The 21673-nt window shown below is 38.5% G+C and overlaps 1 protein-coding gene across 1 annotated transcript in view; it reads left to right on the top strand.

Moving 5' to 3' along the window:
• The first annotated feature begins 604 nt into the window (after window positions 1–604).
• The window catches only part of LOC107708644 (ectopic P granules protein 5 homolog), a 26656-nt gene continuing 5587 nt past the window's right edge, over window positions 605–21673 (top strand). The window contains exons 1-40 of the mRNA XM_016512933.1: window positions 605–707; window positions 1418–1535; window positions 1654–2523; window positions 3234–3477; window positions 3888–4018; window positions 4414–4521; window positions 4672–4745; window positions 4963–5074; window positions 5365–5479; window positions 5868–6018; window positions 6210–6371; window positions 6633–6790; window positions 7274–7428; window positions 7548–7688; window positions 8153–8314; window positions 8540–8662; window positions 8969–9234; window positions 9384–9524; window positions 9690–9831; window positions 10046–10243; window positions 10349–10459; window positions 10549–10671; window positions 11745–11911; window positions 12742–12972; window positions 13248–13371; window positions 14393–14540; window positions 14887–15058; window positions 15289–15451; window positions 16391–16533; window positions 16612–16768; window positions 16961–17155; window positions 17575–17788; window positions 18300–18421; window positions 18518–18725; window positions 19055–19130; window positions 19209–19312; window positions 19466–19641; window positions 20247–20426; window positions 20505–20714; window positions 20797–20941. Of these exons, the coding sequence (XP_016368419.1) occupies window positions 1482–1535; window positions 1654–2523; window positions 3234–3477; window positions 3888–4018; window positions 4414–4521; window positions 4672–4745; window positions 4963–5074; window positions 5365–5479; window positions 5868–6018; window positions 6210–6371; window positions 6633–6790; window positions 7274–7428; window positions 7548–7688; window positions 8153–8314; window positions 8540–8662; window positions 8969–9234; window positions 9384–9524; window positions 9690–9831; window positions 10046–10243; window positions 10349–10459; window positions 10549–10671; window positions 11745–11911; window positions 12742–12972; window positions 13248–13371; window positions 14393–14540; window positions 14887–15058; window positions 15289–15451; window positions 16391–16533; window positions 16612–16768; window positions 16961–17155; window positions 17575–17788; window positions 18300–18421; window positions 18518–18725; window positions 19055–19130; window positions 19209–19312; window positions 19466–19641; window positions 20247–20426; window positions 20505–20714; window positions 20797–20941 (6676 nt within the window). The 5' untranslated portion in view covers window positions 605–707; window positions 1418–1481. The remainder of the gene's footprint in view (window positions 708–1417; window positions 1536–1653; window positions 2524–3233; window positions 3478–3887; window positions 4019–4413; window positions 4522–4671; window positions 4746–4962; window positions 5075–5364; window positions 5480–5867; window positions 6019–6209; window positions 6372–6632; window positions 6791–7273; window positions 7429–7547; window positions 7689–8152; window positions 8315–8539; window positions 8663–8968; window positions 9235–9383; window positions 9525–9689; window positions 9832–10045; window positions 10244–10348; window positions 10460–10548; window positions 10672–11744; window positions 11912–12741; window positions 12973–13247; window positions 13372–14392; window positions 14541–14886; window positions 15059–15288; window positions 15452–16390; window positions 16534–16611; window positions 16769–16960; window positions 17156–17574; window positions 17789–18299; window positions 18422–18517; window positions 18726–19054; window positions 19131–19208; window positions 19313–19465; window positions 19642–20246; window positions 20427–20504; window positions 20715–20796; window positions 20942–21673) is intronic.

Here is a 21673-nt window from a genome sequence, read left to right as displayed (position 1 = left end):
TATCGCACCTGATTCAGCTCATTAGCGAGACTGCAAGACCTGAAGTGGGTGTGTCAGATATAGGAACCAACTAATCAAGAACATACTAGGCATTCTAGAAACACCTGCAGGAGCAGGTGTGCTGAGGCGAGTTGGAACTAAACTCTGCAGGACAGCGGCCCTCCAGGACCGTGTTTGGACACCCCTGCTATAGACTATCACTAGATAATGTCTCCTGTCTTTCCTTTAATTCCTCCTTCACTTATAGTCCTGCATTATATTTACTTCCTCCAGAAGAATAAATCAAATCAAATATATACACGCATCAATTTATCTGTCCCTTGCAAGCAAGCATGGTATTATTATTAATATAACATTTTATTAAACCACAAAAAATTGTTGCCTCCAAAATAATCAAGAAGTTGTCAGAATATGCCGTTTTTAAACGCCTTTTTTCAGTAACTATAACTAGTCATCCACTATTAAAAACTATAAAAAGACATCAACGAGTAACACTAAAATGTATCAAATTTTACATAGTGCATCATAATTTCTTCGCGTTTTGTCCCTTTCTGCTCGCCATTGGAGGGTGGAGGGACCTATGAGAGGGACACGTGATCTGTATTGCGATAGCGTCCAGGAACAAAACAAACCCTGAAGAGCTGACAGCTCCGCCAAAGCTTTATGACTGACTGACAGCTGCTGTTTAAAAGACTAATATCACCTAGGTGAGTTATACTAATCTTCCTTTCACACGGGATGATTCTGAGATGATTTTGCTGGGAGAGCGAATCACCAATGTTTGCAGGGGTTATGTGGGTTGATCCGCTCCTCCCTGCAGTCCTATGATGTAGCTGTCTATGTCGGTTTACATTTTACTAGAAATAACAGCGTTCTTCGTGGAAATAGCAACTAATTAATCCACTGTTAAGAATAGAAAGAGAGTTGAAACAGCTGGATATGAACTACTGATCGGACTCTTCAATGTTTTGTTGCTGTCAGTTGGCTTTTACATGCTGATATGGATGGTGGAATCTCCTACCTCTAGAATTTCCGCTGCGTTTTTTTACATTTGTGGTTTCGTTTTCTATTCTATTTTCGCCTTAAACGCTATTAGTTCCATATAAATGTTATTGTTTTATCTCATAATTTACTCGTGCTCATGTTATAAACCCATGTGACTTTATTTATTGAGTGAAACTTTATTTCTTGAGTGAAAGATCTATCTATCTATCTATCTATGATTGTAGTGCTATAGAAAGTTGTTACAAAAGCATATGTCATTCTTTCTTAAGTGAAACACAAAAAGGGATGTTGCTGAATGTTTAGTAATGATAGTCTCAGTCACCTTTCCCTTTCATTGCATTTTCTTTCCATATGAAATTGAAAGGTATCTGAGACTTCTCTCATTTAAAGCTTCATTACTTGTGTGCTGCAGGGTTCTGTGTGGGTCTAGAGGAATGGAGTAATTTTATAACAATAATGTGGATACCTGTGTGGAGATGGAGGCTGTGAGACCCAAAAAGTCAAAGTCCAAATCCAGTGGGAAGCCACAGGTGAAAACACACCCATATACTTCTCTTACTACACTTTAAATTTTGACACTTTAGATCTTGTTTTTATTAAAGATGCAAATTACTCATAATCCTAAAAATAGTTATGCTTCATTAACAGGTCAAAAAGGAGATACAGTCAGAGAGTGTTAGACAGCCCTCGGGACCTTCTAGAGAATTTAATGAGTCAGCGTCAGCTTCAGAGTTCACTGATGTCCCCCTCAGCCTTTCTCATGTGCCTCCAGACCCTGATCTGAAACCACCCGCCACTCAGACCTCACTAGACCATAATGACAAAGCTGAAAAGGACCAAGTGCTCTTGTCAAATACGACTGAAATAGCGAAGAAACCATCTTGCAATGAAGAGAAAGAGCATAAAACGCCATTACAAGACATGGCACCTCGGGTGGAACAAACTTCAGCACCCGTTGAATCCCAGCAAAGCGATCCCAAAACTCTTAGTGCTAAACTTGAGCCATTTAGTGTCCCTTCTATATATCCATCTATCCCATCTTCCTGCTCTGAACCTCAGCTTTCGGAGGGCTCGTATTCTATCACCTATGGACTGTTAGATGCTTCCTTTATGCCAGTGGCCTCTGAGGGACAAGTAGCTCCAGCTGTTCTTCCTCTGGCTAACCAGGAATCCTCCCCGCCCAGCTTGGTCCCTGTGGAGGTCGCTGACGTGGAGAGACCCAGGGAGAGGCTTTACCCAGAGCTGCCCAGGACCTGCCAGTCTGTGAAGCCCTTCACTAGCGAGCAGCTACGTACATGGGAACCCGGTTCCTGGTTGGAAAACGTGGAGATTCTTGAAACAGAGTTCCAGAGTCTGGCCCACCAAGAAGGACATGAGCTGTACGAGCTGCTGCTGAGCTACTGGAGGTGCCGTAAGCAGCTGACGCAGGCCCAGACTGAACTGCAGGCTGCCAATTCGGACTGCAAAAACGTGCAGAATCGCCTGTGGAGCTTCAAGGATGAAAGGCTTTCATTACAGGTGAGTCATACTAACATATCTGTCTATCCATCTTTCTGTCTGTCTATTGTTCTTTTTATCTATTTGTCTATCTGCTGTGCCTTTTATCTGTCTGTTGCTCTTTTTTCTATCTGTCTGTCTTTCTATCATCTATTGTTCTATTTCTACTCTATTTTTCGATTAAAATGTCAAGTCTATCTATCTGTCTGTCTGTCTGTCTGTCAGTTGTTCTATCTAAATATTGTTCTATTAAATCCTATAAACTTTAAAATGTCAAGACAACCTGTCTATCTTTTTGTCATTCTGTCTATTGTTCTGTCTGTGTCTGTCGGTGTATCTGTCTGTCTCTATCTGTCTATCTTTCTGTCTAAATATAGTTCTATTAAAGCCTTTAAACTGTGAAATGTCAAGACAGTCTTTTAATTATCTAAAAAAAAAAGCCTTTCTTCAGTAGTTAAAGCTATATGAATATCTTTGAATATGAATTTATTTGAATTCAACTAGAGTCAAGTCCCATTCAAAACAAATTCAGGAATTGGTGAATGACACAACCCTGATCAGCTAAATGTTGACTTGTAGTAGTGTGATCACCAGTCTAATAAAGTTTTATAGTATGTCCATGTCAAAACTGTAAACCCAGCTGTTTGTTTAAGTCACACCATGCCTGTAGCACAAAAATACATTGCATTGGTCTATGTAATTCATCACAAACACACCTGTTTGCTTTACAGGGTGTATGTGCGGATCAGACCAAGGTGTATGGCTACCACTGCTACCAGCAGGTGACACTGAACGAGGCAGCATTAGCTGAGCTGAAGCATCTGTTTTCTGCAAAAGCAGAAATTCTCCATCAGACAGTGGCCCTGCACTCATACACCTCCATCCTGTCCCGTCTGCAAGTGGAGTCTTATCTCTACCGCTTGCTCAGCAGTAACCCCACCACCAAGAGTGTGGCTGTGCAAGATACAAGCACAGGCAAGTTCACACTGATAAGTCTAGACTGTACATGAAACACAAACAATTGGTTAGTTTACACTGTTTGCTAATGAGTACAATGACTTTCAGAAATACTTTCATATATTACACTGGTTGTTTGGTCTGATAAAACATCAGTCTCTGACAAAGGTAAACATGTTCATTTTAAGGCTAATTAAATTAATAAATAATTTTGAGGCATATTAAATCTATGTTTGTGTGTATTCAGTAGACACTTTTATCCAAAGACTGGACCAAAACTGACAAATTTATCACTTTTGTTTTGTCTGGTCATACTCATCATTGAAAAAGGATAGGATTACTGCTGAAAGTAATTCTGTCTGTGATTTTGAATGTCATGCTGTCTATTGATTTTTGTGTGGTTTGTTTTGTTTTATTTAACTTCTCAGTGAGTCCAAAGTCTCAACCCTCCTCTTTGCAACCGCTGAAGGAGAGCATCAGTGTGCTGTTCATCTTCACCCGACGGGTGCTAGATGATTCTCAGTTTCAGGCTGACATCCATCTATGGCTTCAGAGGCTGGTAAAGACCCCAATAACCAGCTGATGAACTGAAAAATTGCAATGCTAAGATAACATGAGATCATAATATAAGAAAATATTAATTAATTATTTAATACTGTATATAAAAATGCAAAACAGCTATTTTAAATAATAATAATATTTCACAATAGTACTGTTTCTACTGTATTTTTGATCAAATAAACTAAAAGAAATATGGTAAGCATAAGAGACTTTCAAAAACATAAGAAATTGGACATTTGAACAATAGTGTATTTGTAATATTTAGTTTATATAAAATATTAGTAGCTATAAATTGCTTGTAAATATATTATTCTAAGCTTGCAATATGAATACCCTTACATTACTCCAGATTTAAAAGGAGCTAGTTTAAAAGATCTGCTTTTCACCATCCAGGCATCTGTGCTGCATCAGGTCGGTTCTACAGGAGATCATCTGTTCATCCTAAACCACCTGCTCTGCTGCCCGGCAGGTGTGGGGAAATGGGCTGTGCCATTCCTACAGGTACTGAAGCAGAGCCGTGATATGTGACTCACATGAGCTGAAACAGTGACGTAGTAAATGCTAACAGGGAAATGTAAAAATATATGTTTTAAAAAATCTCAAATACCTGCTTGTCTTATAATAGTCATTGAACCTACTTTGCTTCCATAGATCAAAGTATTGGATAACCCATCTGGAGTGTATCATTTCATGCAGGCCCTGGCTATCCTCATGTCTCCAGTGAGGTAACGATTAGCTTTATTGGAAATTGACCTCATGATCCATTGAATTTTGTCCTTTAATATGATCTCTATTATTGTTTATATCATCACCATTGAGTCTGACTCAAAAAGCTATTACTTTGGTTTAAAATAGTTATAACAAAAAGCATGAACTGGAGATGAAGACATTTTAGCTTTGCGTTGTCCGTTTCATTGAATCTGGAGTGTGTTTGACATGCAGGCATCGTGCAGACTTCCTGGGACACATGACGCCCAGTGACGCGAAGGGCAACAACAGTCTTCCAGGACCTGCGTCTGGTAACTGGACGCTAGTGGATGAGGGTGGAGAGGAGGTAAGGGTCCATCGTGAAACTGACATCTCTGCTCGGCCCCTGTTAATGCTTTTTAAGAGATTGACTGAACTCAAATAGTTATGCTAATTCTTATTAAATTATGAAAATGAAAAACAGAAGACTTTTATTTTTTGCTAATGGCTTCAGACCTCACTGCATATATTGCCGTCAGGAATTCTGTCAGCAGACCAAAAGTGTCACTATTTTGTGTCTCTTATGTAACCACCAACAAAAACATACACCATACTCCCATGTGATGCCTACTGTAACACTCTTGTGATCTTTCTCAGGATGAAGACCCAGAAACAAGCTGGATGCTGCTGTCTGAGGATGATCTGGTTTCTCTGTTCTCTCAGTTTCCCTTTGATGAGCTCTTCAAACACTTACTGGGTATCTGCTCTGAAGGTGAGACTGTTGTCATGCCACATAACTGAGTGGAGACAGCCATGTAATTTTTGATGTATGTCTGACTCTCCTTATTTACTGGTCAGTAGATTGTATAGTGATCACTGGCTGTTTAAGGAATAGTTCACCAAGAAAGGCAAATTTTGTCATTATTTTCTCACCCTCATGTGACTTTTCCCATAGAACACAAATGAGGAAATATTGAAATATGTACCGGCCATTTTAGTCTATATAATGAAAGTGAATGGGGATCCGAAATGGAAAAAAGCTTATGGCATGCATTTCCCTAAAGACTTAGAAATCCTTAGAACAGTTATTTGTATGTTAAAGTTGACATTTCATACCACTTCTGATTAGTTGAACTGTTAAATGTCACTCTTGCCAATAGGCGACTATCAGCCTCAAGCCACCACCAGTCAAAAGATGATGAAGATATTTGCATTTGCTTCTTCACTGGTCGAACTGCTTGCTGTCGGCTTGCAGACTTACAACAGAGCACGTTATCGCCAATTTGTGAAGAGAATTGGTTACATGATTCGGTTTGTAAGCTTTATTCATTTAATTAAGCCTTTTTCATACTATAAAATGTCCTGACAAATTACAGATATTATTGCGTATATTTTTTGCATTATAGAAACTATTCGGTAGGCTTTCATAACTAGATACTGACATCACATATTTTTTTACAGAGTAGACCTTTGAGTTGTTTTTTTTTTTTTCCTTGTTCTAGGATGACGCTCTGTTATGTTAGTGACCACTGGGCGCAGTACATCAACCTGACAGGTGTGAGCAGGACCACAATGCAGGAACAGTCGTTTTCAATGGAGAAGCTGCAGGTGGAGTTTGACCATCTCTTCCTGAGAGCAGTGCTGCATGTGCTCAAGGCCAAGAGGTATAGAGTAATTCCAGAGCTGGGGCCTAACTATTAGTGCACACGCTCCAGACATCAAGCTTTGGTGCTTATATGGGAGAAATAGGTTCACATCTGGCCTGCATTGTGCCCTGAACCCATTCCCCCTCTCTCTCACTAAATTATTTTCTGTCTTCTCTCTAAGTTTGCTGTCAATAAAAGATTTCAACTAAAGCAATACTTTACTATGCACATCTCTTTCTGAAGCCGTACCTATTTAACTAACCCTTTATTGGTTGACAGACTGGGCATATGGCTGTTTATGTCTGAGATGCCCTATGGCACGTTATCCAGCTCCATGCTGTGGAAGATCTTCTACATTATGCAGTGTGCAGAGATGGACAGTCTGGAGAAGCTAAGCTGTAGCCTGAGTGCTGAGGACTGTATTCAGGGGCTCAGAGGTGAGACACCAAGCACATCTGATGCTGGTGAACACAAAAAGAGTAGTTTAGAGCAGTGTTTAAGGCCTTCCATTGTCAAAGACAATATATGAAGACCCATCTAAGATATTTGTGCTAAATTTGCTGTATTGATAAAGCTGCTCACTTTAAGTAAAACAATTATAAATACATAAATTCCGCTTCAATAACAATGTTCTTCAGTGTTTAGACTTTTTTACCAATGAATTTCCATTGGCTTTTCAAGTCATTTGTGATTTACAGTTTTTCTAAGACCATGACCATGGTTTTACATAAAACATAGTAGTTGTTATTTGAATCAATTAAAATATGGCAGCTTACGTCTTGATTTGTAGCTCTTTTAGCTTATTTTAAATTATTTTAAGTCATCTTGAGACCCCCTTTGGAAGTGTGCTGAGGCCCCCTCGTGGGTCCCAGTCTCCTGGTTGTGGACCACTGGTTTACTGTGTGTTTATTTATGTCCAGAACCAAGCCATCAGGAGAAGTTTCAGCACTGGCTGTCAGAGATAAACAGCTCAGATGGAATCTGCCTCTTGACAACGTTTGCACACATGGCCCAGCCCAGACGTACCGACGTAGACCCTGAATTTGTCAGGAACATAGTGCTAGAGATATACGAGGTGATTTGACTTTTTTTCTGAACTTTTACTGAAGACCTTTATGATTAATCCATCATCTAAGCATAACATCATCCAGATGTTTTAAATGCAATAAATGTTTGATTACTCTTTCCTGTAAGGTGGCCTATGTTAGTATCACCACCCGTGAGATCTTTTCTAAAGTTGGGCGGGAGTTGCTTGCAGCTATAGCGACTGCCCACCCTCACATCATCACTGTGCTGTTGGAGAGACTGAGAGAGACCATAGAGAAAGTGGGCATGGTGAGTGAAGTACAGCATCTGTCAGTCCACCAACGACATAAGAACTGTTTTAAGAGTCACACTTGATTACTGATCTCTGTAGTAACTGGATGATCAGAGAATGATGAAGAACAACAGTTGAGCAAGCGACACTAAATTTGCATTCAGAACAGCTGTTGTAGAAGCAGAACGGAATGCAGTCTTGGGATACATTTTTAAAATTTGGACTACTCAATCTTGTTAAAATTGTGGCAGTCATGTCACGAGATGTAGATTGAATTGTAGGTGAGATTTCTATGAACTATAGGCCAGTGATAGGCTTCTGTTCAATGATAGGGAAATAAAACAAACAATATATTGGCATTTAAAGCCACTTTTTGTATTGTCTGTTCAATGGTTTACTTATCTGCCACAAAAATGTCTTTGAATGATCAGCAAATACTGATACATTCTATTACTTGCCCTAATTATAATTATCTCTCCAGGTGTCACTGTACCTGTTCAAGGAGTTGCCCGTGCACTTGTGGACGCCAGCTCAAGCTGAGGTGGGGTTGATCCGAGATTGGCTGTTGAACTTCAGTCTCACTGCTGTGGAGAACAGATTAGCCTGCATCATACTAGAAGGCCTTAACTGGAGATTTCAGCCTGTGAGTCTCAGTCATGAATATGGAAAGACAAGCGCTGCTTTATTATCTAACAGATGTGTTCATGGAAAGTGTACTTTTGTGCTAAATCTTGATGTTCCCTGATGAGTCGATGATAGGCCTGATACAAACTAATTCCTCGTGTGGTTAATCTGACCATTAATTTAGCTTTTTTTAAGCGTTGTATATATTCACAATAAGAAGTATAACTTTCTCTCTCACCAACAGAATGGTTGTCTCATTCTACCAGCATCTTTGCACAGTGAAGTCGCACTTTTGGTGATTGAGTCATATCAAAAATATCTCACAGACAAACCATATGGTGGAATCTTCTCAGAAGGCATCAAACAGGTAAGTTTCACATACTGAAATAAGGCTTTTAATTAACATTGATTGTCATCAGCATTGATATGGCTTTGCTATTGTGTGGGGGTGGAGTAATGCAGAATAAAGCTAATACAGACCATATTAATCTGTGTAAAAGGTCTAGTTTGCAATGGTTCACCTCCATTTATCAGCAGAAATAATAGCCAAAAGTTTAATCTGCCACTTGTAATAGTTAATAGTTAACAAGTTTCCTCAAAGAATAAACATGTTCTTCCTAGTGCCTTTTGTCCTGTTATCAGCTCATATTTTCTGCATGATAACTTTTTGCAGGTGTCTTACCTGGCTAACGTGGTGCGGCTCGGCCATACTCCAGAATCCTCCTTTAACCAGTGGGCCTGGGACCTGGTTCTGAGGCTAAAACTCCATGCCAATGAAATAAGTCCTCAGGATGCCTGGTGCCCTCTTCCCTCCTCCAGCGCCCCCAGTGTGCCTGAGATCACAGACTCTCCCACCATGCACCCAGTGTTCAAAGCAGTCAAAGCAGGCATCCCCATCGGCTGTTTTCTGGCTATTGACATGACCACCATTGGGCACAGGTTTGGAAAGAATATTGCGACTCTTATCATTCTAATAGATGAAGTGTAGTGACCATAGACTGACTGATTCATCAACAGTAATGTTCCAGGCAGGATGAAAATCCAAATCTAGTAACATGAATTCATTTTCAGTGTTTTGCATTTGACAGTTTGGAGAAGTTCTGCAGTGACGGAATATCTCTGCTGAAGACTCTGGTTCAGTCCCGTCATCTCAAAGCTGTAGTGCACATACTGGAAAACATTCTTCCTCTGGTCTACCACTGCCAGTTCTACCTGCTCAAGAATGAACAGTTAAGATCATTTATGTTTATATTGTCATATATTTATCCTTTTCTGTCAGACATTACATCATCCTTGGAATGTGTTTTTTTTTTAATTTACAGCATAAAAAATTAATTTATTTATTGCTGTAGGTATGTAAGCAATACTAATGCATTTCTCCAAATGTTAATCAGGTTTCTGAGCTGTATGCAGCTCTTTTTGCAGCTGGATAGTGGGACTCAGGGTGTGACCCAGCAGGTCACACAGAAGGTGGCCCAGCATCTGATTGGTACCTCTACATGTGAGAACATCAAACTCCTAAACAGTGTGATCCAGGTGGGATTTTGAAATATGTTTAAGGGAATTTCCGTATATACTTGGCACTTATTCATCATACGATCCAACTCAGTCATTAAAAAATGTACACACTACAAATCGTACTCACTCTATAAATTAAAATAAATGAATTACATTTTAAATACAAAACCTTTCAACTAAAACCTGAACGTGTAGGTTTTTAAAATCATGGGAAGATCTTACTGTCCTTCAGGCTCATATTCTGGAGAGCTCCATGCCCGGACGTGTTGGCGCAGTGGCTGTTCTTGAGTTCTGGCTTCAGGTTTTGACAGAACAGAACCTCTGGCATCGAGACAAAGCTGTTCTCTACCTTCTGGACCACCTGTGCCGCGCTGCATTTCTTCACCAACAAGAGGATTGTCTCCAGAAACTTCTCTACAAACAACATAAGGTTTTTTTTCTCTTGGTTGATGTTTCAACAGCCTTCTTTTAACAAATGGCTTAAAGCAAAATACTTAGAAATGGTTTTGTATGTGTTTTTGGATTTGCCTTTTAGAGCACATTAGGTTACCATGGAGACAGAGGTTTGCTCTCATCTCTCATGGGCTGGATAGTGGCAGGAAATGTTACTCCATCCTTCATTGAGGGTAATTCTCTCACAGGAGAGGTATGTACAGGTTATTGCTTATACAGCGCATCTAGATCTGATTACTTTTAGTCATCATTTCCCTCTCTGTGTTTTTATTTTGTTTTAAGGTGTGGTTTGCTTGGTTGGTCCTCAACATGGAGACAATGTTCGAGGAAGACTCTCAGCTGCGACGCTGTTTGGAGCATGAGCTCCTCTCGAACCCTGCTTACACACCAGATCAGGCTCTGAAAGTACACTTTCATTCTGCTCGTACCTTCTCCTCTCCATTACAGTTACCGTGTGCAGTCACATCAAAGAGAACGTTTTGAGCGCTCCTGAAATAATCAAAGAATGTTAAAATTGTTTTAAGATTGTCTAGATTTTTCACTTCGTGGATGGTTCTTTATAGCAGCGGTTCTCAATTCCAGTCCTCTTGACCCCCCGCTCTGCATGTGTCTTGTTTACCACACCTGATTCAGATAACCAGCTCGTTAGAAGAGAGCTCCATGCATGAACTGTGTTCCGATTGACATGGTCCCTACACAGTGTTCATTGCTCCCTACTCCCTGAGCATGGGAATTACAGTTTACTTCACTTCGAACATTCATTCATTTTTGATTTGCACTACGCCACGGCCTGCAGCATCTTCACACACAGATGAAACTTACTAGAGAAGTGTACAGTGTGTCATAATATACCTCTGTAAATAAATACAATTTAAATTTACCTCTCACACACTTTAATGCCCTTTGAATGGAACATATACACTCCCTTTGAACTGGCGGAATATCCTGTGATGTCCACTTCGCAGGGCACTTACGGTCAAACGTCTAACTTGATAAGAGATACATACAAAATGTGCAGAGCGGGGGGTCACGAGGACTGGAATTGAAACACCTATTTAGAGTAAAACTCATCTACCTGATACATCAGTCCTTTCGTTATGAAGCCCCTAAGGAGACATGGTGATGAAATAAACATGAGATGTGAGGAAGAATTGTTCTTTTTTTTGTGCAAAGTTTTTAACACAAAGTTTCTCGGGGCAATGCAAAACATTTGCGAGCACATTAACTAACTTTTTCCTCCAAACTCATGTCCCATATTCCCTTAGGGGCTATGTATTTTGTCTTATTAGTGATATGTTTAATTAAGTAATTTCAAATATAAAAAAATACCAATGTATCCATTAATCATGAAAAGTATCATCATGGAAAGATGATAGAAATTAATTGGTCAAAAGGTTTGGGTACCGGTAAATGTTTTTATGTATTCATAGTACAGTAAACATGCAACCTCATTAACCTGTTTGTTTTCGGTTTGTAAGAAAGCCCAGGTGCGCCTTAAGCTTCAAGTCGTCCCATCCCTGCAGAGACTGATGATCTATCGCTGGGCTCAACAAGCTTTAGCTACCCCTGCAGATCATCCACTCCTGCCTTTGTTTTGGCAGAAATTTTTCCAACTTTACCTCCGTCAACCTGGACCAGAGTTTGGGTACGTTAAACATGGAAACATTCTGTCTTTATTTGGCTTGTTGTTGTGATTTTTAGTACCTGGCTTCTTAAAATGAAGACTTCCAAACGTTTTAGATATATTATCATGCTATTTCACTTCACTAAAGTGCAGTTGTTACTTAATCAGAATCAGAATGAGCTTTATTGCCAGGAATGTTTACACATACGAGGAATTTGTTTTAGTGACAGAAGTGCATGTTGGATTCAAAGTACATGTTGTACGTGCTATATTCAAGTGAAGATGTTCACCCTGTTCCTCTTGCCTTCTTTTTTTCTTCCTCCCCCTCATTTCCCTTTTTGTACTCGTTTCTTCTTGATGATTTCACTCATTTCATGTTTCACCAGATTTTACTCTAAGCTTTATGTAGCAGTACTGATGACTCACAAGACTGATGTTCCAGCTCTTTGCCTGTCTGTGTTCTGTTGTCTGTTGTGTGTTGAACATAATGTCAGATGCATTTCATGTCTTGTTTGTCAGTGTATTATTATTTTGTATCTGCACAATATCAGTTTTAATTCTGATTCTAAAATAATTGAACTCTACAATCCCTTTCTTTTAAAATATCGAAAGAATTCCAGCACACATCAATATTTTATGTCTGTTATATATATATTTTTTTTTTTGGATAATGCTCTGTTTCAGGGTCCTGATGACCCACTCAAGGTTTATTTTGCAGTAATGAATGTATATTTTGCCTTAGAGTAATGTATAATATTTGTTAGTTGTGTTACAGTGGTTTGTTTGATTATGGGTATTTCTGAACCCTTGCCTCTGATTTTTATTATTTCTTTATTTTTTGACACCATCAGGCTGGAGGTGAAAGGTTGTATTGGGAGGCGTTACTTCCATGGTGCGGCCCATCTCTCCTTGTTAAAAAGTCTCAGACAGCGGCTGGTTGAAGTGTCTGACTTCCACCATGCTGCCAGCAAGGCTTTGAATGTGCCATGCTCAAGCAGTGAATCCAGTGATGGTCTGCTCACCCCAGAGACGCCCATCACCCAGTACATGACCTCTCCTGAGCTGCACACTGAACTTGTGCGGTAATGTCCAGAGTTTTGTTCTCTCAACATCCATTATTCTATTTACTGTTGAGTACTATTGAGTGTTAAGTGACTACAGCATCTGAAAGAAACATTCTTGATACTGTTTCCAAGATGTGTTCTTCATTTGTATTACTCTCAAGTTAAGCACAAAATAAAGTGTGACCATTTTAGGTTACATTTAATTTGTGAATAGAAGCCTTATCATTCAACCATATGTTATGACATGTTAGAACAGAAAATACATTTTTAAATGTCAAACTCTTATTATTCAGGCTCTTCACTGTATTTGCTTTGTGGCTGGATGATGAAAACCTTCAGAAGCAGGAAATTTACTTGCCCTCTTTGCCAAAGCAGTATGACACCCATCGTCTAGCCAAAATCATGCAGCGCCAGCAGGTGAGGGTTTGTTTGAGTCCAGCAGAGTGCATTCTTTCATTTTTATCTTTAAGAGGTCTGAGCCATCCTAAGGATTTAGTAGATGGTTTTGAATGGAAATGTAATTTAAAACCATTTAAATATAAAATGTCAAGCTGTCAGTTTAACAAATCTATACGTTAAAAAGTTTGGGGTTGGTAAGATTTTTTTAATGTTTTTGAAAGTAGTTTCATATCCTCACCAAGGCTGCATTTGATCAAGAATATAGTCAAAACAGTAATATTGTGAAGTGTTATTGCAATTTAAAAGAACGTTTTTACATTTTAATAATTCAGTGTAGTTTATTCCTGTGATGGCAAAGCTTAATTTTTTTCAACCATTACTTCAGTGTTCAGTGTCACATGATCCTTCGTTCAAATATGAATTATTCTAATATACTGATTTGTTGCTCAACAAACATTTCTTCTTATTATTATTATAAGTGTTACAAACAGTTGCTTAATATTTTTGTGGAAACCGTGATACATTTATTCCAGATTCTTTAATGAACAGAAAGTTCAAAATAATTTTGAAATAGAAATGCAACAATGAAGCTGTCTTTATTTTCAATAATCAATTTCATGCATTCGTACTAAATAGAAGTATTAATTTCTTTTAAAAAATTACTGACCTCAAACTTTTTAACTTACAGACCTCAAACGTTGAACTTTTAAACAGTAGTATTACTGTTTAAACATATATTTTACTCATACTTTCTCTGGACATTTGGAAAATATTCTGCCACATCTGATATAAGAGCTTAATCAGATATAAGAGCTAGAAGAGTTGCATTTGCATGTCATTTGCATTAAACACTTAGCAATGTATGGAAAATGCCTGTAAACATTTTTTGATAAATGTCACGTTTTATAAATGAGCCTTTTTTGAAATTATTTTATTTTCTGTTCAGATGCATATTTTCAGGTGATACTGAAGGTATTTTTGACACAATACATTATGAAATATGAATTGATGGCAGGTCTGTGTGTCACTTCATCTTTAGGAGGTGTGGATGGAGCATGTGGACATTGAGCAGGTCCAGCATGAGCTGCAGGAAGTGCTCAGTCTGTGGTCAAAGGTCAAAAATGAACCCGCACTCTCCCAGAACACCAACTTCTCCATCTTCACTGACTTCATCAATCCTCTGGCTGGTACTGAGCCCACTTTCCACTGATAATCATACTCTGATGTCTGTATTCTCTTATATAAAGCAGTCAAAATATGAAATAGTGATTCTCTTTAGGAATGTTACAGTTGTTTGCTTCAGGCACATTTAATTAAAACACACATGACTTTCTAAGTCAGAGACTGCATTTATGTAAAAAAAAAAACAAGCCCCTTTTCAGCATGTTCAAGTTACAGTTTTGTATAATAAAAAAGATGTTAACATCTTTTTGGTTGTTGGATATTTAGAGCATAGTGATTGTCACAGATTCATTGTACAGCAGATTTGACTTTTTGCACAAAATTATATATTCCTCTTGTATTTATTTACAGCAAGGGAGCGTATTCTCACTCATCTGAGAAAGCATGATGCTCCCCAGGGGGCACTGTTGCTCGTGCCTGTGAACGCTCCAGTGCCTGACATTCCCACTGAGAGCTTGGCTGATGAGAAAATCTCCACTGCCTTAATTCAGGAAGACCTTGCTAAGCTCCAGCATCAAGCCAAGTAAGACTCAATACATGAGCACTTACTCTCTCTCTCTTTGAAGCATGTATTGATTGATAAACTGATGTCAAAACTCACTTATAGTCCGTAAGTGCATGTTAAGTAAGTCTCCAGTGCTGTGAAAAATAACTGGTGCCTCTCAAATTACTCAATGATACGCAGTAGTGCTGTATTTGCATCTCCGTATGTGCTAAATGGTGTTTTAAATCACGACTGTGTCCTCTTCTCAGGATGGCAACGGTCCGGGAAACACAGCAGGTCGTTCTAGACAATGAACTATTGGAGGTGTTGCCGCAGCTCTACATCAACCGAGAAGACCAGCTCTCAATGCAGTTAGAGTGCCGTGGCAAAGGCGGACAGCCCTGCCAGGGTCCCGCACATATCACTGTTAAGGTGAATATCTGCCATTTCAGTCCTTCTGCTCTGTGCTATTTCTAATGGTGTACTTTGTGCTTCTTGGTTAAAAAGTTGTACACACATTTTTTAAATTTTTTAAATCATGTACACTCACATGAGATGGAGACTTCAGTCATATTCAGGAGCCAAATAAAAGTTGTTTTTCTGTACATGGAGTGGGTCGCCTAATGGGTGCGGAATGTTGTGATCACATGACCTGCTGAATACTATTCACTTTATCATAGTAACCCCCCCCATTATTAGACACTTGCGCAATACATTAATCATGACTGACTGCAATTAGCACATTTCTGCAATGGTATTGGTAACTGAGAGATTTTTTGTATTATAATAATAGTAATGTGGGTTACTAGGTGTCAGCGTCCAAGATGATTTATCATTATTTAATTTGAATAAAGCTGAAATAATAATAATAATAATAAAACATTATCTAAAAAATGTAAACTTAAAAAACTGTAAAAATTTTACATTTTGCCTGGGTAACTATAAAGTAATTTAACTTGAAGTACTAATATGTCTAAGCCCTTTTGCCTAAAGACAAAGTAAGATTTTACTTGGGGATAAAAATGGGATTTAAAAAAAATTTATCATAAGTTAATCTTGTATAATTTTAACTGCTGTATTTTTGTTTATTTTGTGTTTATGTAACTCTTGTATTATTCCAACTTTTGCCATGAAGACAGCCTTAGATGCTGACATGGCAATAAAAATAAATTACTACTACTACTATGTCTAACCCTATGTCAGACCCACTGAACCGTGATGATGGAATCAAATTTCATTCCCCTATTTTTCTCCCTAACTGACTTCCTGTCTTCTCTGCATTAATATTATAAACTATTCTGGCAACCCCTCAGAAAATCCTACATTTTCATGAGCTCTCTCTCTCTCTCTCTCCCTGATTGTGTGCTGCAGTACTCAAGAATGCACAAACTGGATCCAGTGCAGAATCAGATACAGTGCCTGAAGAGTGATATTAAACGGCTACAGGCTGATGGAATCAAAGCTCCTCCTCAAAGTCTGGCTGAGGCGGCCGTGCACACAGAAAACTTCATCACGTCAGTACCTGCTCAAATCAGTTTCTACACATTCTATATTTGTGCCACTAAATGTGAACATCATGTTTTCTTGTTTAGGGCCTTGGTTAATGCTTACAAGCTAAATCCTTCCCCTGGCATCCTGAAGGTGGGCCTCACTGTTTTCTATCAGATAGTGTCCTTTGTGTGTGAGGACACACAGAGACATCCACCCACTCGCCAGTTCTTCACGTCATGTATAGAGATCCTTGGTCAGGTATTGTTTTCAACCCAGTGAACTATATTGTTATGTTACATTATTTTAGCACTAATTGTAATCGAATGTAATGATGTTTTCTCTTTTTGACTTAAAAAAATATATATATTTTTAAAAGTGTCTGTCGTTTTTATATTTACAGCTGTCATGTCTTAACTGTTAGGAATATATAAAGCATGTCTTTGGCTGTAGGTCTTCATCCGGGATGTCCGATCAGAATGTAAACAAATGCTGAAGACCATCCTGCTCAATAGACACCTCTGTAACCTTCTCTCACCCTACTTCACTCCAAACGCCTCTCCTGCAGAGCTGGTCTCTCTGTACGAGGAAGTGGTCAACACCCTCCACATAGACAGTGGTGATGTCATATTCATGCTCCTCACAAAAGTAATTCTCCTTTATTGAATAATGCTGTAAATGTTCATCATACAGGTTGCAAAGCATTATGGGTTAAAAGAATTTGCCAAATCAAAATTCTTCTAGAGGTGTGGAGAAGATTTCACTGTTTTGTTCATAATTATGTGATGCAGTGCTGTCATATTCTTAATCACAATTTTATTAGCATATTCCCATATCGAAACCCTCAGAGTAGTTTATAAAATGATTTTTGTGCAGAAATGGCGGGAACATAAAAACAATAAAATCTCATTTAAATTTACGGGGCAATCAGCACTCTTCAACCACCTCACGTTGGATCCTTCCCATTGCCCTCTGAGACTCTGATTGCTCTACATTTTGCTTTTGAATGTGTAGCTCATGTTTGCAACTTTTTGAAAATTGAATTGAATAATCTGCTCTGTTTCTAGTTTGACTTAACTCAGTGGCTGTCGGTGACACAGCCTCAGTTCTCTGAGCGTAGCCGACTGATGGCAATAATCCATCAGGCTCTGTGCACCTGTGGGCTGGAACCTGAGCCAGAAGTCCTCATGCCCTTCAACATATTCTGCAAGCATTGGACTGAACTGCTGCTTTACCAGTTTCCAGACCACTACAGTGACTTCCTTCGTCTGCTCATGCAGAGTGCGTCTTTCCTTCTCTCTGACCCAGAGTCATCCATTGTTTGTTTGTTTTTTATTTGATTGGTTCTGTGTCAAATTATCACAAAGAAACCCTCATTTAATCACCTTAGTATAATGGTTAATTTATTTTAATTTACTTGCAAACCTTTTGTCACAATCACTATTTTTTTTAAAAGTAGCAAATGTACTTGCGTTAGATATGCTTAGTATCACAACTGGAAATGTCCAATGTCTGCTAAATTATATTTATAAATGTTAAAGTCTACATCAGTCCAGATCTGCTTTTGTCGATTTAATTATCTATGGATTTTTGTCATATAGTAATTTTTCATGTGTCTTTCTAAACGTCCTTCTTTTGCCCCGTTTTGGTAGTTTAGCATGACGTCTGTAATCATAATTTATAAATTCCAAAAACTGAAAATGTACTTTAAATGAATTCAAGTAAATTATTTAAAAAATGCTATTTGTGTTCAGAAAAATTGACTGTAGAAGAAAAATTCACTTTCCTGCAGGCTCTTCTGAGCAGCTTCTCAGTCCAGAGTGTTGGAGAACGTCTCTAATTGTGCTGGGCTGTTCTCCTCATCCTAAGATAAAGACTAACAAAACCCGCTCCATCCTCCTCTCCCCTCAACAGGTAACGCAAAACACTCCTTATTTATTCAACATGCTCTTTTAGACTTGAATACTTCAAACGGAGCCAGAGCATTACGATTGTACTTTGTTTTTCTAGGTGGATGAAACAATCGAATGGCTCTCAAAGTACTTCCTGAAGCTCCGTCTGTCTAATGGAGACTTCAGGAGCTTTGGTCTCCTCTCAAAATGGGGGCCGTACATTGAGGAAATCAAGATGTTTTGGGACGATTTGATTACCTACGTCATTGATCTGGAACTAAACAATTGCAGCAAAGAACCAGTAGGAAGTCCAAGACTGGTCAAAGGTACAAATTTGTATCTCTCTGTTATGTGTAGCAACCAAATATTTATAGTGCAGACAAATGTTTGGGGTCAGTAAGATTTTCAGTAACAATGTATCACAGTTTCCACAATCACTTTACTATCAGAGCTATAAATTACATTTTAAAATGTACCTAAATAGAAAACGGTTATTTTAAATTGCAATAGTATTTTACAATATTACTTTTATTTTTGATCAAATAAATGCAGTCTTGGTGAGCATAAGAGACTTCTTACAGACTCCAAACTTTTATATCTGTATAGCAACTATTTTATAATTAAATTAATTAATGTAAAATTCTCTTTAATGTAGCTCTTGAGAGCCTGCATGCAAAAATGGCCAAACTGTTTGAGCCGTGGATTCTGTTCCTTGACACTGACAACACTAGGTATGCTTTGATGTGGTTTGGTTATTATAGCACTGATGACAGAAGTGATGAGTTACAACTCTCTTGTGTATGTCACAGTCATCCTCACTGTTCTCCCTGGCTTGAATCAGATGCCGCAGCTGCAGTGAGCTTAGTGAGCTTATATGCACGCTTGATGGAGACTTTACATGAGAAATTCAAAGGTAAACATCCTTGGCGAACAGGACAACGCACACATGTTGTGATTCATTCAACCATTTTCTGCTCAGTCATTTTTTCAGCCGTTGAAATACATGTTCAGTTCAAAATCCATGTGATCAGTATGTAATTTTAAATCTGTAATGTTTTTGTTGCAGATCGCTTGTTGCCAGGACAAAGAGGAGCTCTGTGGTTTCATCTCATGCATTACTGTGAGACCTGCACCTCTCCCAAGATGCCAGAGTACCTGCTGTACACGTACCACACTGAGTACAGCCGTTTGCCATGGAAGGACCTGCATCCAGATCAGACACTAATGAACCAGTTTTTCAATGTGAGAGACTTACAGAACTCTTAGATCGCATATATTACTTGTATTTGGTTGAGGATCTCTATAGTGTTTCAAAACCATCTAGACCTATGTACACCACCATTCAGGCATTTGAGGTTGGTAAAATAACTGTTTTCTATTTTATTTTATTTTAAAATGCTATTTATTAGTTTGATGGCAAAGCTGAATTTTCGGCAGCCATTACTTTAGTCTTCAGTGTCACATGATCCTTCAAAAATCATTCTAATATGCATATTTGGTGCTCAAGAAACAGAGATATCTTATTATTATCAACGTTGAAAACAGTTTTACTGCTTAATATTTTTTGTGAAAATAGTGATATATTTTTTTCAGCATTTTTTGTAATAGAAATTTTTGTAACATTCTTTTTCAAAAAAAAAAAAAAAACATCTTACCAACACCAGACTTTTGAATGGTAGTGTACATACATTTAGTCACTTCCAATGTAGTCTGACAAATAATTTGGTGAAGAAGATAATGGGTTTTAATCCTAAGATTTAAACAGTCTTTCTTGTACTAACTATAAGAAAATACTGATACTTTAATAGATGGTTGTCAGTAAATTAATTGAATTTCATGCTGTTCAGGTGGAGAGGGGAAGCCCAAAGAGTTGTTTCCTGTTTATGGGAGAGCTGCTGTGTGAGGTGAACTGGGTCAGTGTACTGAGTGACTCTCTCAGCCCCCAGCTGAACCCCTCAGCTCAGACGATGGTGGTCTCTGTCCTCTATCTGATGGTGTTTCTGGCCAAAGAGGATCTCTGCAAACCTGTGAGTGGTCATCTGTTTACCTTAACCATCTTCAAGGGTGCCTATTAAAGGTTAATCTACCATGATTTACTTCTACAGGAATCTTCTGTCCTTAGTCTCCTGGACCAATCAGCTTCTCTGCCTTGGCACCTAGTAGATTTTCATTCTTATCAAAATGTCACACGCTACGTCAGCACACATTACCCAGCATCCCTTGTTCTCAGTCATGATACTTCTTCACAACATGTCATCAGATTGCTCAGAATGGCTGCTGGATTTGGGCCGACCACACAAATGTTACATCACAAGGTTAGATAGTCAAGTAATCTGCAAATTAACAAACTACATTTTTACAGCATCATGATTTATATCTGTTCTGTGTGACTGTTAGGACATGACTTTAAAGTGCCAAGCCTTCCTTCACCTAACGGTGCAGTTCCTGACCTCTCTGGATCAAAATGGGAACATCAGTCTGGCATCTCTGGAGAGAGAAATGGAGAAATTACTGGAGTACATTGTCATTTTCAACCCTCCTGGTGAGGAGAATGTTTCATTTCTCTTTCACATTCATTTTCTTGTCATGTCCCTCAGCAGACCCTTCAAGAATATTACATAAGCATAATTTGTAGTTCTGTGTATCACTGGATTTTATAAGAACGAAAGCACTTATGTTCAGACTGCACACTGTTCCGGTTTGTTTTTTAGAACAAATCTTTCGGATTGACTGTTTGTATTGTCATTTAGAATGTGACAAAATCATAGCAGTTTGTACAGTTAGTACCCAGTAGACTGGTTGCAATAGTAATGACAAAGGCATCAGCACAATGCCAAGAGTGGGGAAAGAAAACAAAATGAGTGAGGATACAGATTCAAACACCATGGCACATTAATGTATGATGGTACATATGTACCTATTCCCAAAAACATTTAAAATACCATATACTGATTTGCATCCTTGAGTATTCCGGAGTATTGGGGAATTCTAAATATTTATTTATATATTTAACATATATACAGTATCTCACAGAAGTGAGTACACCCCTCACATTTTTGTAAATATTTTATTATATCTTTTCATGTGACAACACTGAAGAAATGACACTTTGCTACAATGTAAAGTAGTGAGTGTACAGCTTGTATAACAGTGTAAATTTGCTGTCCCCTCAAAATAACTCAACACACAGCCATTAATATCTAAACCGCTGGCCACAAAAGTGAGTAAACCCCTAAGTGAAAATGTCCAAATTGGACCCAAAGTGTCAATATTT

The sequence above is a fragment of the Sinocyclocheilus rhinocerous genome, unplaced genomic scaffold (assembly GCF_001515625.1).
Source record: "Sinocyclocheilus rhinocerous isolate Xijiao unplaced genomic scaffold, SAMN03320098_v1.1 scaffold1858, whole genome shotgun sequence".
Classification (NCBI taxonomy): domain Eukaryota; kingdom Metazoa; phylum Chordata; class Actinopteri; order Cypriniformes; family Cyprinidae; genus Sinocyclocheilus; species Sinocyclocheilus rhinocerous.
Note: the sequence above shows the minus strand (reverse complement) of the source record. Positions and strands in the feature narration are given on the sequence as shown.